Source organism: Oreochromis niloticus, linkage group LG23, assembly GCF_001858045.2.
Source record: "Oreochromis niloticus isolate F11D_XX linkage group LG23, O_niloticus_UMD_NMBU, whole genome shotgun sequence".
Classification (NCBI taxonomy): Eukaryota; Metazoa; Chordata; class Actinopteri; order Cichliformes; family Cichlidae; genus Oreochromis; species Oreochromis niloticus.
The window spans coordinates 3,405,642-3,420,408 of record NC_031986.2 but is presented as its reverse complement, the minus strand read 5'-3'; the positions used below and the strand labels follow the sequence as shown (position 1 = coordinate 3,420,408).

The 14,767-nt window shown below is 43.4% G+C and overlaps 2 protein-coding genes across 3 annotated transcripts in view; both read left to right on the top strand.

Annotated features, from left to right (window-relative positions):
• The window catches only part of runx1 (RUNX family transcription factor 1), a 32,275-nt gene extending 23,630 nt beyond the window's left edge, over window positions 1-8,645 (top strand). Inside the window, exons 7-8 of the mRNA XM_003460082.5 lie at window positions 6,834-6,980; window positions 7,059-8,645. Coding sequence (XP_003460130.1) covers window positions 6,834-6,980; window positions 7,059-7,600 — 689 coding nt within the window. The 3' untranslated portion in view covers window positions 7,601-8,645. The remainder of the gene's footprint in view (window positions 1-6,833; window positions 6,981-7,058) is intronic.
• Window positions 1-14,767, top strand: part of LOC109197015 (ATP-dependent DNA helicase PIF1) — a 933,009-nt gene that overhangs the window by 657,990 nt on the left and 260,252 nt on the right. The gene's annotated exons all lie outside the window — the stretch shown is intronic.

Below are 14,767 nucleotides of genomic sequence, written 5' to 3'. Positions count from 1 at the left end.
GCCTCTGTCCTCTGCCTCAGCTGCCAACTTGGCATACCGCAGCTTCTTACGCTCAAATGCTTCCTCATTTGCTTCCTCCCACTGTACCATCAGCTCAATGATGTACACAAGTTTTCGGGAGTTAGACCAGAGGACGAGGTCTGGTCGCAGAGTAGTTGTTACGATCTCTGTGGGAAAAATTAGCCTCTGATCCAAGTCCACTTGCATCTGAGAGTTTCCTCTTTTCCACACTCTCCCAATTCATCCAGCGACCCTGCTCGGCCAGTGCCACGGCTCTGGCATGTCTGGCTGTTTCCTCCTGTCGACGCACCTCCTCCACCACCATTTTTCGACGTTCAGTTACAGATGCCTGTTGCCACCGAGGTGTTACTGCGCCAAGACCAAATCCTCCTCTACTCTGTTGGACATGACCCACAACGTCACGATGCTGAAGAGCGGATTTCGCCTGTAACACAGATGTGGTTGGGGTCCACTTCCTCCCCGTTGATAGGGTGGGAGCAGTGCCTCTCACTATGGGGTCCCGGGAGTCCGTGAGTGACATCTCAAGCCTCACTTTTGCACATTTAAAAGTAACAAAAAGGCCCTTAACAAAGTTGTATGGGTTGCTGTAGAAAAGGGTCCTTGTCCGTTCTTTCTTCTTACGTTTTCGTCTGAGATGTTCTGCTCTTCACAGCTTAGTAAGTTGTTGCTTTATTTCCTCGTGCAGGGCAGTGAGTCCCTCCCTTTCTGTCTTATAGGCCTTCCTCCACTGTTTCCTCAGTTGTCTTCTCTCTTTCACTATTATATCAATTTCCCGCTGTCTCCTGGACTTTAACTGGTTTAAATGGCCTTTCTGCTGTCTCTGAGTCTTGTTCTTTACCCCAAATCGCTCGGCCCCATAGCTGTAGATGATGGTTCCCAGGTTCTCCAGCTTCCTTTCAACTGGACCCTTTTGTTGATCTAGTATAAGAGCCAGTTCCGAGTCAATGGTTTTCCACTCTCTTTTCTCACTGGATCTAGGCCACAGAATCTGATCTTTCCTACCTTCCATCTTCCTTTCCCTTGCTGGTAGTGGTTGGCTAGACTCAGTGTTGGAAGATTCTGTTGGCTGTTTCTGGATGAGCTCTGTACTGGAACGTAGTGTTGATTGTGGCTGGCTTACATCTATACACAAGTGTGTTGCTAGCTGTTGGTGGCTAAACTCCAAGCTAGGGGCTAATATTAACAGCAGCTCAGATTAGAGCCCAGATAAATGCCACACAGAGTTCCAGTAGCAGACACATCTCTACATGTTCAGAGGAGACTGTGTGAATCAGGCCTTTATGGTCAAATAGCTGCTGAGAAACCACGACTAAGGAAAAGCAACAAGCAGAAGAGATTTGTTTGGGCCAAGAAACACAAGGAGTGGACATTTGACCAGTGGAAATCTGTGCTTTGGGCTGATCAGTCAAAATTTGTCTACAGGAAATCATACTATCCAGGGAGGACACGAACAAAGAACAAAGGGAGACTCAGACACAATATTGGAGGGTTGCTAGGGAAGTGGGGACAGCTGGGAACACATCAGGGACAAATCAGGAGTAACAAGACAGGGGAAGCAAAACTGAATACGCCACGCACAGGACAAGTAAATAAAACAGGAAGTAGCACTGAGACCAAGACTAAGAAACACAAGCTTGACACATGGACAGAAGACAAATCATGGAGACAAGACCAAGGGACGAGAATGGGAACTCGAAGAGAAACTAACTGCTAACCAACTAAAGGCACAGATGACAGGAATAATCCAAAACCCATAGCCAGAAAGACAGATTTTGAACAGAACCAAGAATAATCAAATAAAAACAAGACAACCACCAAAAATGCCAAAGCTCACAATCCTCGTACAATAACCCAGGAAAGGAAGGAAAAGAACAGCTTGTCCATTTAACTACGCTTCTAGTACTAACAGGCATTTGTGTGTAATTTATCTTCTTGTGTTAATGAGATCTGTTATCTTCTCCATGGATGCTCTATGTTGTACCAAAAGAAAGTATTTGTTTCTCCTCGTCTTCAGTTGAGATGACACAGAATGTCAGTTTCTACTTATGTGTGCATTTACAAATATATGTGTGTGTGTGAGGACACAACTGGCATCTTAAGGAGGAAATGAGAGTCAGCTGGCAGGAAGTGCTACTGTGAGAAAACAAATATTTAAAAGGACATGTATGTAACTGTCACAAACTAAAAAGAAAAAGCTTGCATGCTATAGCTCCCATATATAGCTTAAATGCCCCTTCCAGCTGAAACAGTTCAGAAGTGAATCGACTGAACTGTTTTTGTGCTGTTTAAAAATATGTTAGAAGGAATAAAACTCAAAGTAAAATTCCAGATAACTAAGCAGCCAAACATCATAACATTGCTCAAACGAACCTGTTTTAAGGAACCTTAAGTTCAAATACGCAAAAAAATACATTTGTTGGATTCCTTAGCCATCTCATATTAGAACATTCTTACTACCTTTAAAATGACTGTACTGTAGCATGGAGGCAATGTGACTGTGGTGGATGATTGCTTTCTATGATCAGTTTGATATTTCTTTCATGTATTTTGAAGCTGTGACGATGAGCAGAGATGTAGAGTAGCAGAAGGTATGTGTACACTGAGTGAGAGAAACAGAGAGGTGATCTCTAAGTTTTTTTTGCTGCTGTCCTGAACCCTGTTAAAATGGAAAAAATCAAGATTCAGCAGTTAACTTACTTTTTCCTCACCCTTTCTTCTCTGAACAACCTGTTGCTCTCACTAACCCCACCAAGCATTCATTTCTCATTTGTCTTCCTTTCTTTCACATCTATAATTTCTCCATGCTGTGAATAAACGAACCTGCACGTAGCTCTATCTCTGTTACATTTGAAATGCCAGCTTATTACACATTTGTGATGTTGGCTCTCTCTGCGCTATTGTATCACTTCCAGTTCCTGTTAAATGCACAGTGGTATTTTGTGTAGCCAATTCAATTAAAACCTTCAGATAATGACTTATCACATAGTTTCCTCTTCACGTGCCTTATCCAAAGCACACGCCACTGAATCAGCTGATAATTATATTTCTAGTATTCATTCATTTTGTCTTTAGGTATTTGCTAGCTTAGCTCCTAGCCAAGTCACTAGCAGCATGGCTTCTTTACTTGTCCCTCCCACATTTTCCTGCTCAGCATGTCAGATATATAGCTACTCTTCAGCATCCTTTACAAATATTTGTGAGAAATGTAGCCTATTTGCAGCTCTGGAGGCCAGGCTTAGTGAATTGGAAACGCGACTCACAACCTGGAAAATCCTTAATATAGTGTACGCTGTTAAGTGCCAGGAGGATTGCCAGGATTTATACATCGGGGAAACCAAACAACCTCTGGCGAAGCGGATGGCACAACACAGAAGAGCAACCTCATCAGGCCAGGACTCTGCAGTCTATTTACACCTACAGGCCAGTGGACACTCTTTCAATGATGAGGATGTACACATCCTGGACAGGGAAGAACGCTGGTTTGAGCGCGGAGTCAAGGAGGCCATTTACGTGAAAAGGGAAAGACCATCTCTGAATCAAGGAGGGGGCCTAAGGGTACATCTGTCACCATCTTACAATGCTGTAACTCTCTGTGAATGATACTCATGGACATTGATCAGTAGTCTTTGATCAATGATCAATGGTCTTCCTTACAGATGGCCTTATAATAGGATCAGTGCCTTTATCGTTACAAAACCTCTGAAGAGATCAGATAGTACCATTAAAAACAAAGGACTGATGCTGAACTGACTTTTCTGCAGGCATTTCAAAGTTCCTGTTCCTGCCAGTCTTTTGGACCTCAAACAGCTTCTCAAGACTTGATCATTTTGTTAAGACTTGACAAAGTGAGTTAGGGTCCAGGGATCACTGTGTAGCAAGTTTATCAGATGAAAAATCTTTGGGAATGTGTGAAGGTGAAGGCTAGAACAAACTGACCATTTAAGAAACCTGGATCTTGTTATTCCTTTTAGACTGAATGTTGTATTACTCTCTGTAGTATTACACTCCATCATTGAATTATGTATTATTGCAGCAGAGGAAAACTGGAGACAGTGGTTAAAGGTCCACAAAATACAGAGTTAGAATTAACACATGTTGTGTAAAAAAAAAACTTTATGTATCTTTACATAGTTTGTCTGCATAGCTGCAATTTTCAACTCTTCCATTGCCCACAAATATTACCTGTTGGGCTGATTAAGACCCAGTTTGCCCCTTATAGCACCAGGAATGCTCAGATGTATCCTCACTGTGTGAAAGGTTAGGATTTACTAATATTGATACAGCTGAATCCATAGCTGCGCACATGCCTGGAAGATGGTCCTTAAACTCATAGGACTACCATCAATGCCAGTCTGAAAACCCATGCCAACCCAACCAATTCCATTTGTGAGTGACTGGGAGAAAATCCAGAGAACAAGCCTCTATACTTAAGCTCTGGGCCACTGGGTACAGAATACCACTTGAAGTTGGAGGTGGAAATACACTGTCCTGCCACTTGATTACATACTAACCAGGAGCCACCCATGAGCCAGTAGCCTTGGTAAAAGCCTTGAAATGAACAAAGCAAGTAAATGTCAAAACAGGGCACTGGTTGAGCTCAGTTGGATAAGCAGGCGGGCAAATGCTGCATGGCTGAGAGCAGCCAGCCCGGGTTCGAGTCCGACCCGTGGCCCGTTGCCACGTCTCCCCCACCTGCTTTCTTGTCAGTCTTCACTCCATCTGTCTAATGAAGAAGGGAGAAAACATTTTTTAAAATGTCAAAACAATAATGAAGAAAATTTTTGAGTTTGTGTGAAAAAGAGAAAGGGGTCAAAATCCTGTTATCAGGTGATATAGAGAAAATATCTTTTAATTTACTGCAGTTTGGGGGACATTTTGAAGTTTAACAATTTCATTTATTATGAAAATTATATTCTGCATTGAAGAAAAGTTGATTTTTGTTTGTATGCAGCATCAGTCCATAATTCCTCCAAAAAAAAAAAAATCAGGAGCCAAAATTAATTATCTAGAAAGAGTTCTGTATTGTTTCATGCAAGCTGATGCAATGCATAATTTAGTTTATTAAGCTCATACATGATCATTTCTTGAAGTGTCATGTAATTTTATTTATTCATTTGATGTTTAGTTTATGCTCAAAGAGTTACTGACACGAAGCTCTTCCCTTAATTTAATCTCAATATTGCAGGACAGTTATTTTTTTAGAATCAGTCGTACCACACAGTTTTTCTTATCATAGAACAGAACAGTTGGTTATTAGGATGAATGTAACTCCTATTTCTCTGTGTAATAGTTAACAAATTAAAATTAAACACATTTACTTGTTTATCACTTTTGCAGTTATGATAAAAAATAAAGGACACTTTATTTAAATTCTAACATTTTATATCTCAGGACATGTCAAAAAATAATGTGGTCTGTAGTAGGTCTTAACATTAGGTCAATACAAACTCAGATAAACTATAAAATGTGACATATTGCACTGTTATTATTTATTTACTAAAGAAACTAAGCCAAAATGCAGAAGCAGTGTATAAAAAACCAAGCACACTATTACTGCTTCCATGAAGATGTTAAGTAGCAGCCAGAAACTGCTAATCAAATGGTCTTGATTAAATGATCATTAGCAAGTGTGCCCACCTCTATAAAGGCAGACATTTTTGGTAGTTTGCTCGGTGGGGCATTCCTTTGTGTTTTAATGCAACACCAAGGTAGAAAGACATCAATGTTAGAGGCTCATCAGTTCCGGGTTTCTTTCAATGTTTTTCTTTTGATTAGAAAAAACTGAAGAGGTATGGCTTGTTTGGTAGCATTGTCAGTCAAAAGCCTCGTATCCCTAAAACATTTAGCTTTGCAAAATGGCATCTGAGCAAGCCACAAGACTTCTGGGACAATGTCATTTGGACATACAAGTCTAATGTGGACATGTTTGGCCAAATTGGCTTGTTTGGTGAAAGGAAAAAACACAGTATTTCAGCACGAACATATCATACCAGTCCTCAATCCTGAGGTAAGAATTTCGACTTAATTGCAGCCCCAACAACAGAGTAAGGAAGACATAATTAACATGATAAGAAAACAGAAGCTGGGCCATGATTAGGAAGGGAGAGATTGGGGTAAAATGAATGGCTACTTTGAACATGAACCATTTCTTCAAAGTGTGGCTTTGAAGTTTTTAATAGTCACATTCAACATCCATCCAGTCTTGTCTGCTTATCCTTGTCAGGGTCAGGCTGGAGCCTATCCGAGCTGTCATAGGGCGAGAGGCAGCGTACACCCTGAACAGGTCGCCAGCCTGTCGCAGAGCTAACACAGACAACGATTCATACTCACATTCACACCTATGGACAGTTTAGCATTACCAGCTAACCTTACCCCAACTGCTAATCTTTGGACTGTGGGGGGAAGCTGGAGTACCTGGAGATAACCCACGCGAACACGGGGAGAACATGCAAACTCCAAACAGAAAAACCTGGGGGTGGAATCAAACTCAGGACCTTCTCACTAAATAGCAACAGTGCTAATCACACCACCCACATGCAACATAACATAACATAAACTGGGAGTGTCAATAGCACAGGAAAGTTTTCAGTGGGAGAAACGTTTCGTCACTCATCCAGATGACTTCTTCAGTCTCAGCAGACTGCAGGTTTCCAACCTTATATACAGCACATTTGCACAGTAACTGAAACTAGCACTGTTGAAGGAATAAACTTTTCTTGAAACATTTTACTGCTCCAAAGGTATCAGTGATTATTTATTACATGTATTTTTGCTCATAGTCCCTTTCTCCTGTCTGCTTGTCTCTGTTTCAGATTCCAGACAAATGCAGTCATCACCATCTTGGTCTTACGATCAATCGTATCCTTATCTTGGCCAGATAACTACACCCACTGTTCCCACGGCTAATTCTCTATCACCTGGTCGCTCTTCTCTCAGTGACCTGTCCTCTCGACTAACAGGTAACAAACCTATGCCTGGTGACACACGTAGGGAACACTGTGATTAAGTTGTAACAATCGACTTTTGTCTTCTTTCAGGCTCTGAGCTCACTGCCTTTGGTGACCCAAGGATGACCTTAGAACGGCCTTTCAGTTCCCTGCCCTCCTTGCCTGACTCACGTTTTTCTGATCCCCGGGTGCACTATCCTCCCACTGCAGCTGCCTTTACCTACACCCCATCCCACAATCCAGTCTCCAATGGTGCACTCGGTATCACAATGGCAACAGCCATGGCCACCACCCCTGCAGGGAGGTACCACACCTACCTGCCTCCACCCTATCCTGCAAATGCTCCCCAAGCTCAGAATGGGCCCTTCCAGTCCACCTCCTCACCATATCTCTATTACTCCACTGCCGCTGGCTCCTACCAGTTCTCCATGATGACAAGCGGAGCAGGCAGCAGTGATTCACGCTCACCACCAAGGATCTTGCCACCATGCACCAATGCCTCCACAGGCTCTTCCCTCCTGCACCCCTCTTTACCCAGTCAGAACGAAGGGGTGGGTGCAGAGGTGGAGTCCAGTCACAGTAGTTCACCAACAAACATGGCTCCTGCTGAAGCTGTCTGGAGACCTTACTAAACGAGCAATGGCAGAAGCGAAGGGTGCACCCACCCACTTTGTCATGTGATGCGCACACTGGCAAGGGTGGAACAAATAAAATGAAACGGTAACATCCGGTGGGTCTGCCTACTAATTAGCAAGCAATATTGAGTTTCAAGTTGAGCTGCATGTTAAGACCAGTTTATGTTAGGACTGGCTAATGTGGGTACCGAACATCATACAACTAGGAGCCAGACGAGTACAGCCAGTATGAAATACTGTCACATCAGGGGCTATCAAGATAGGATTAATCTCTGTAGAGGACAAAACAACAAACTGCAGACACTGTGCTCGAGCAGGACTGAACTGATCTCAGCCAAGCATCCTTTGTTCAGTACCAGGACTTATTCCTAATAATGTGGTTGATGATGTGAATACAATATTTGCTCCTCACAAATGTTGTGATGAACTGTTTGTGTTTACTGTAGCAAATTCTGTCTTTTTATACATCAGCACTCTTTCTCCCTTTTTTCTTTCTCAACTAAAGTTCAAGAAATATCATTTTAGACATGAAATAGTTCAAAGTTTTCCACTGGCATTCTCTTAGCTTTTTAATTCCATTATTTCCATTTCCAAAGTTCACTGTATTCCATTAGCAGTGTTCATCCAAGATAGTCTTCTCTGTTCTCCAAATCCACCACCATTTAACTTTGAACCAACAAACCATCGCACCATAGATTGCACCATTGTAAAAGCAGTGAATTTGTTCTCATGACACCTTTTTAGCTAGTATTTCATTTTTGTTCCTGCCTGTGTGCATATGTGTGTTTGGGTGAGAGTTCATGTATTTGTGTGTCTGTGTGTCATATTTTCCAGTGATCCACTACTGATTTGTACCATATATAGCAATGACTGTATATGACACCCTAAGATTGTTTTCATCACCCCTTCCTCTCTCTCACTGTCTCTCTCAAATAGACATACAGACTCAGAGAGACACACATACACACTTACATCATAGTTTGCTATAGTGTTGTGTATATTTCAATTAGACTGATGTAAATATAAAGAAAATACAACTGTTTCCTGGTCCTTTAATATGTTTTCATTGTTACTTGTCTCTTCATGAATAATCTGCCCTAAGACAAAACACACACACACAACACACACCCGATCTTTTGCTGTTTCTGAACCTTTTCCTGAAGTGCAACACCAACACACTTAAAAGTCAAGTGAGATACATGACACCTGCTTGTTTGTTTCCCCCCAATTAACACCCCCCACACAACTGACCAGATAAGTATCCCAGAAATGTAATACTGTACTCTGATCCAGGTGCTCCATTTTTTTATGAGCTCTGTATGACTGATGACAGATTAACAAGGAGCTGGATTCTCATAAAGTCTCAGTGATCATCATGACAGGGAAACAGGAGCTACAGTGGGAAAAAACCCTGAGACTATTTGTTTTGCTGTTTATATTTATGATTTTCCTTCAATAGTCTGAACAAACTCATTAAAAATTTGAGCTTGTATTTTGAAATTTTCATTTGTAAAATTTTTCACACAAATTTGAAATTACAGTTACAGTTTAAATCTCCAAACCTGTATTCAAATTTTATTCATTTTTATTTATTATTTTAATATTTACAAACAGCTCTGTGAGCTCTCAAATCAGTGAATACAAGTGCTCAACTGCACACTCTCAAGTCACATATTAACATATTCTACGCTTTGACTTTTGCAACACTTGTTGCACTTGTAGCTGAAGGGGGGAAGCGGTGGTTGGGGTTGTGGGGGGTGGAAGTCAGCCAATCAGAAAGCAAAAGACTGAGAGGTCTCATTCGCAGCTGCCCTCACCTTTACTTCTACTTTCCATTCACAGTTTAAAGAAAGATTTTCCACAACTTAAAGCACATTTAATAGAAAAACTTTATTTGCAAAAGACAGGATATAAAAAGACCAAGAAAGAAACCTGTCACTGGAAGTCAAACCATCTTCCACCATCACTGGACCTGTTGAAGTGAAATTTATAGATTTACTTTTTTCCTTGTATTGACTGCATAACATACGTGATATTGTCTGAGTGGTCCTGTCGGATCTTCACTGTACTAACCATGGTTCTCGCTGCTCCTCTGAATCTCCAGTGTCACCCACCATGCTCATGACCCAACCTAAACGCCACTGACACGTTCATCATGCGTCATGACCAAGCACCTAGCTACTTACTCCCTGCATTTCACCTGTTCAGCCTGCGCTCTCCTGCTGCCCTTCATTCATCTCCAGAGGCCAGTTTTAATATATAAATGAATGTAAATCTATCCCTTTGCTTTATTTGGGTCCATGTGTTGTCAAATACAATGATAATTTAAGTGCATTAGTGTTTTAGAGATTCTAACTAACCCTCCATCTAAAATTAAACATCTGAGTTCAGAGGGAACAGCCACAGATACTAACTACAAACACAGGAGACTCCTGAATCTAAATAACTACAGATCCTGCAAAGAAAAGCGTCTGGACTTCTTTAAGTTGCTTGAAGACGTTTCACCTCTCATCCGAGAAGCTTCTTCAGTTCTAAGGTCAAATGGCCGAGAGTCCCAGATTTGAACCCAGTGGGAGTATCCCCCCAAGGAGGGACAAAGGACCCCCTGGTGATCCTCTAATCACATGCGCCAAGGTGTGAAAGTGGGTGTGGGACCTAATCAGCCAGGGTTTCGGGTGAGCCCATTGTGAAACCTGGCCCCACCTTGTCATGTGAATTCCTGAGGTCAGATGGCCCAGGATGTGAGTGGGCGTTAAGGTGTCTGGGGAGGGAACTCAAAACTGGATTATAGATGGCAGACAGTTGGTGTCGTAAACCACCGCCTCTGTTCAAAGATGGTCGCTCACAGTGGACATAGATGGCCTCTTTCACTCCTCTTTCAAACCATCTGTCCTCTCTGTCCAAAATGTGAACATTGGCATCCTCGAAAGAGTGACCTTTATCCTTAAGATGCAGATGGACTGCTGAGTCTTGTCCTGTGGAGGTGGCTCTTCTATGTTGTGCCATGCGCTTGTGAAGTGGCTGTTTGGTCTCTCCAATGTAGAGGTCTGGGCATTCCTCGCTGCACTGTACAGCATACACCACGTTGTTCAGTCTGTGTTTAGGAGTTTTGTCTTTCGGGTGAACTAGTTTCTGTCTGAGTGTGTTGCTGGGTCTGAAGTACACTGGGGTGTCGTGCTTGGAGAAAACTCTCCTGAGTTTCTCTGATACACCGGCTACATAGGGGATGACAACGTTGTTGCGTCTGTCTTTCTTATCCTCCTTTTCTTTTCTTTTCTTATCCTTCTTATCCTCCTGTACAGTGCAGCGAGGAATGCCCAGACCTCTACATTGGCGAGACCAAACAGCCACTTCACAAGCGCATGGCACAACATAGAAGAGCCACCTCCACAGGACAAGACTCAGCAGTCCATCTGCATCTTAAGGATAAAGGTCACTCTTTCGAGGATGCCAATGTTCACATATTGGACAGAGAGGACAGATGGTTTGAAAGAGGAGTGAAAGAGGCCATCTATGTCCACTGTGAGCGACCATCTTTGAACAGAGGCGGTGGTTTACGACACCAACTGTCTGCCATCTATAATCCAGTTTTGAGTTCCCTCCCCAGACGCCTTAACGCCCACTCACATCCTGGGCCATCTGACCTCAGGAAATCACATGATAGGGTGGGGCCAGGTTTCACAATGAGCTCACCCGAAACCCTGGCTGATTAGGTCCCACACCCGCTTTCACACCTTGGCGCATGTGATTAGAGGATCACCAGGGGGTCCTTTGTCCCTCCTTGGGGGGAAACTCCCACTGGGTTTAAATCTGGGACTCTCGGCCATTTGACCTTAGAACTGAAGAAGCTTCTCGGATGAGAGGTGAAACGTCTTCAAGCAACTTAAAGAAGTCCAGACGCTTTTCTTTGCAAACTCCTTTGACTACGATGACCTGGATGACTGAGAATCTTCACAGACAACTACAGATCCTCTTAAACATTTATTTATATCACAATTTTCAGAAATACCTTAAATGTGTTCCAATATTCCTTAAGAGCGTATATCAAATCTTCAGGCTCTGACATCCATCTGAAGCACTGTGCTGGTTTCTGCATTAATGCCTTGTGACTGAACAAAAAAAGAATCACTCTTAGACACACATTTGTCTACTTTTAATACAATATAATGAATAACACATTGAACAAAAACAGTAAACCCTTAGGGTTAATCAAACTTTACATTAGAAGTTGACTTTTTTTAAGTAACTAGTTAACATCTGTTGCTCTTAAAGCCTGTTGAGTTCAGGGATTTAATCAAATCAAATCACTTTTATTGTCACGTCACATGTGCAGGTACACTGGTACAGTACATGCGAGTGAAATTCTTGTGTGCGAGCTTCTCAAGCAACAGAGTTGTGCAAAAATACAACAACGTAAAACAAGCAAAAATATAAGAATGGCTAAATCTGAAAGTAATAAATATATGTACAATATATACGAGTATATGCATTACTGGATGTGTGTACTAAATATGTTTTTCTACGTGTGTGTGTGTGTGTGTGTGTGTGTGTATATACATATTTTACAAATGAAATAGAGTAAACAATAAAATAAGATATATAAAATATACAGAGGTTGGTAGTCGGACATGTACAAAACAGTGGCATTAATGTACAGTATGGAGTGCATAATGTTGAAGTTCCAGTAGTGAGGGTGAGGTGTCTATGACGTGTTCAGCAGTCTGATGGCCTGGTGGAAAAAGCTGTCTCTCAGTCTGCTGGTACGGGACCGGATGCTGCAGAACCTCCTTCCTGATGGAAGTAGTCTGAAGAGTTTATGGCTGGGGTGACTGGAGTCCTTGATGATCCTCCCTGCTTTCCTCAGGCACCGCTTCCTGTAGATGTCCTGGAGGGAGGGAAGCTCACCTCCAATTATCCGTTCAGCACACCGCACTACTCTCTGGAGAGCTTTGCGGTTGTAAGCGGTGCTGTTGCCGTACCAGGTGGTGATGCATCCAGTGAGGATGCTCTCAATGGCACAGCGATAGAAGGTCCTGAGGATGCGGGGGCTCATGCAGAATCTTTTCGGTCTCCTGAGAAAGAAGAGGCGCTGCTGCGCCTTCTTCACTGTTTTGTTTATGTGTACTGACCACGTGAGATCCTCGGCCAGATGTACACCAAGGAAGCAGAAGCTGCTCACTCTCTCCACAGCGGCGCCGTTGATGGTGATGGGGGTGTGTACTTCCCTGCACCTCCGGAAGTCCACTATCAACTCCTTTGTCTTTGCGACGTTGAGGGTGAGATGGTTGTCTTGACACCAGTGGGTCAGGGCGCTGACCTCCTCCCTGTAGGCCGTCTCATCACCGTTGGTGATAAGACCCACCACTGTAGTGTCGTCCGCAAACTTCACAATGATGTTGGAGTTGTTAGTGGCCGTGCAGTCGTAGGTGTAGAGTGAGTACAGGAGAGGGCTCAGTACACACCCCTGTGGAGCACCAGTGTTCAGTGTGATGGGGGATGAGGTGATGCTGCCCAGTCTGACCACTTGGCGTCTGTCAGACAGGAAGTTAAGGATCCAGCTGCAGAGGGAGCTGCTCAGTCCTAGATCCTGCATTTTCCTGTCCAGCTTCGAGGGAACGATGGTGTTGAATGCTGAGCTGTAATCTACAAACAGCATTCTCACATACGTGTCTCTCTTCTCCAGGTGTGACAGGGCAGCATGGAGTGTCAAGGCTATGGCATCATCAGTGGACCTGTTGTGGCGGTATGCGAACTGTAGAGGGTCCAGTGAGTCGGGTAGTGAAGAGCAAACGAAGTCCCTGACCAGCTTCTCGAAGCATTTGCTGACGATGGGGGTCAGGGCCAGTCGTTCAATGAGGAGATGGTGGAGGATTTGGGTACAGGGACGATGGTGGCCATTTTGAAGCAGGCTGGGACTACAGACAGAGAGTGGGAAAGGTTGAAGATGTGTGTAAACACTCCAGCCAGCTGAGCCGCGCATGACTTGAGGACGCAGCCGGGAATCCCGTCCGGACCAGTAGCTTTGCGTGCGTTCACCCTCCTGAAGCACTTCCGCACATCCTCCTCAGACACAGTGTGCGCGCTGACGTCATCCGCGGTGCGCACACTGTCCGGTCTCATGGTGTTCGCTGTGTCGAATCTAGCGTAGAATATGTTTAGATCCTCACACAGTATTTATTATACAAGTGTGAGTATGAACTTGGTATAGTTTCCTTTTGGCATGATAACCATGGGTGAATCAAAATGAAAGTACTGAGGAAAACTCTGGTCTGTGTACTCTGGTGATGCCTGAGTGAAAGTGTGATAGTCCTGTGGTTTATAGTGAAGACTCAGGGGTGAACTAACAGCCCTGTTTTACTGCCAACAGTGGGACAAACTAACACTGCTGGAATGGCATCTTATTTTCATGTACTGGACATTTAAAATATGTTGTATTAAAAGTCTCTTTAGATATAAAATATGCTGTGAAAGAGGATCCTCTGCACTCCCATGGAAATCTTACATATTCATACTCTTTTAAGCTTTAACAAATATTTTTAAATAGATCTTTTTTTATATATTAATATATTTAGTATGTGATCTCCTCTTTGGAGACCTTTACTTTTACTTACTTAGACTTAGGTCCTCCTGCGCCGTTCAACGCATTGGGCGGCAAGCGTCCACCAACATATTCGATCGGCTGTGGCTGCTTCGGCCTCATCCCATGCAATGTCTATGGTGCGTAAGTCATCGATGAAGGTCCTCCGCCATGTTGTACGGGGGTGGCCTGGTTTGCATCTTCCATGGGGTGGGTTCCATGTGATGGCAATCTTGGGCAGTCGATGTGGGGGTTGACGTAGAACATGACCTCCAAAGCGCACACGCCACTCAGTCACAATGTCCTGCAGGGGACGTGTGGCAGTTCGATGGTGTACTTCTTCGTTGGTGACATGGTCCCAGTAGGAGACCCCCAGGATACGTCGTAGCCATTGCTGCTGGGCCACATGGAGTCTTTTTGTGATTCTGGCTGATGTTTTCCACGTCTCACAAGTGTAGACTGCGGTAGGTATAACGATGGAGTTGACCAGGCGAATCTTTGTCGCCAGAACGATCTTTGGGGTCAACCAGATCGGCCGGAGCCGCTGAAAGACCGCACCTGCTTTTACAATTCGACACACAACATCA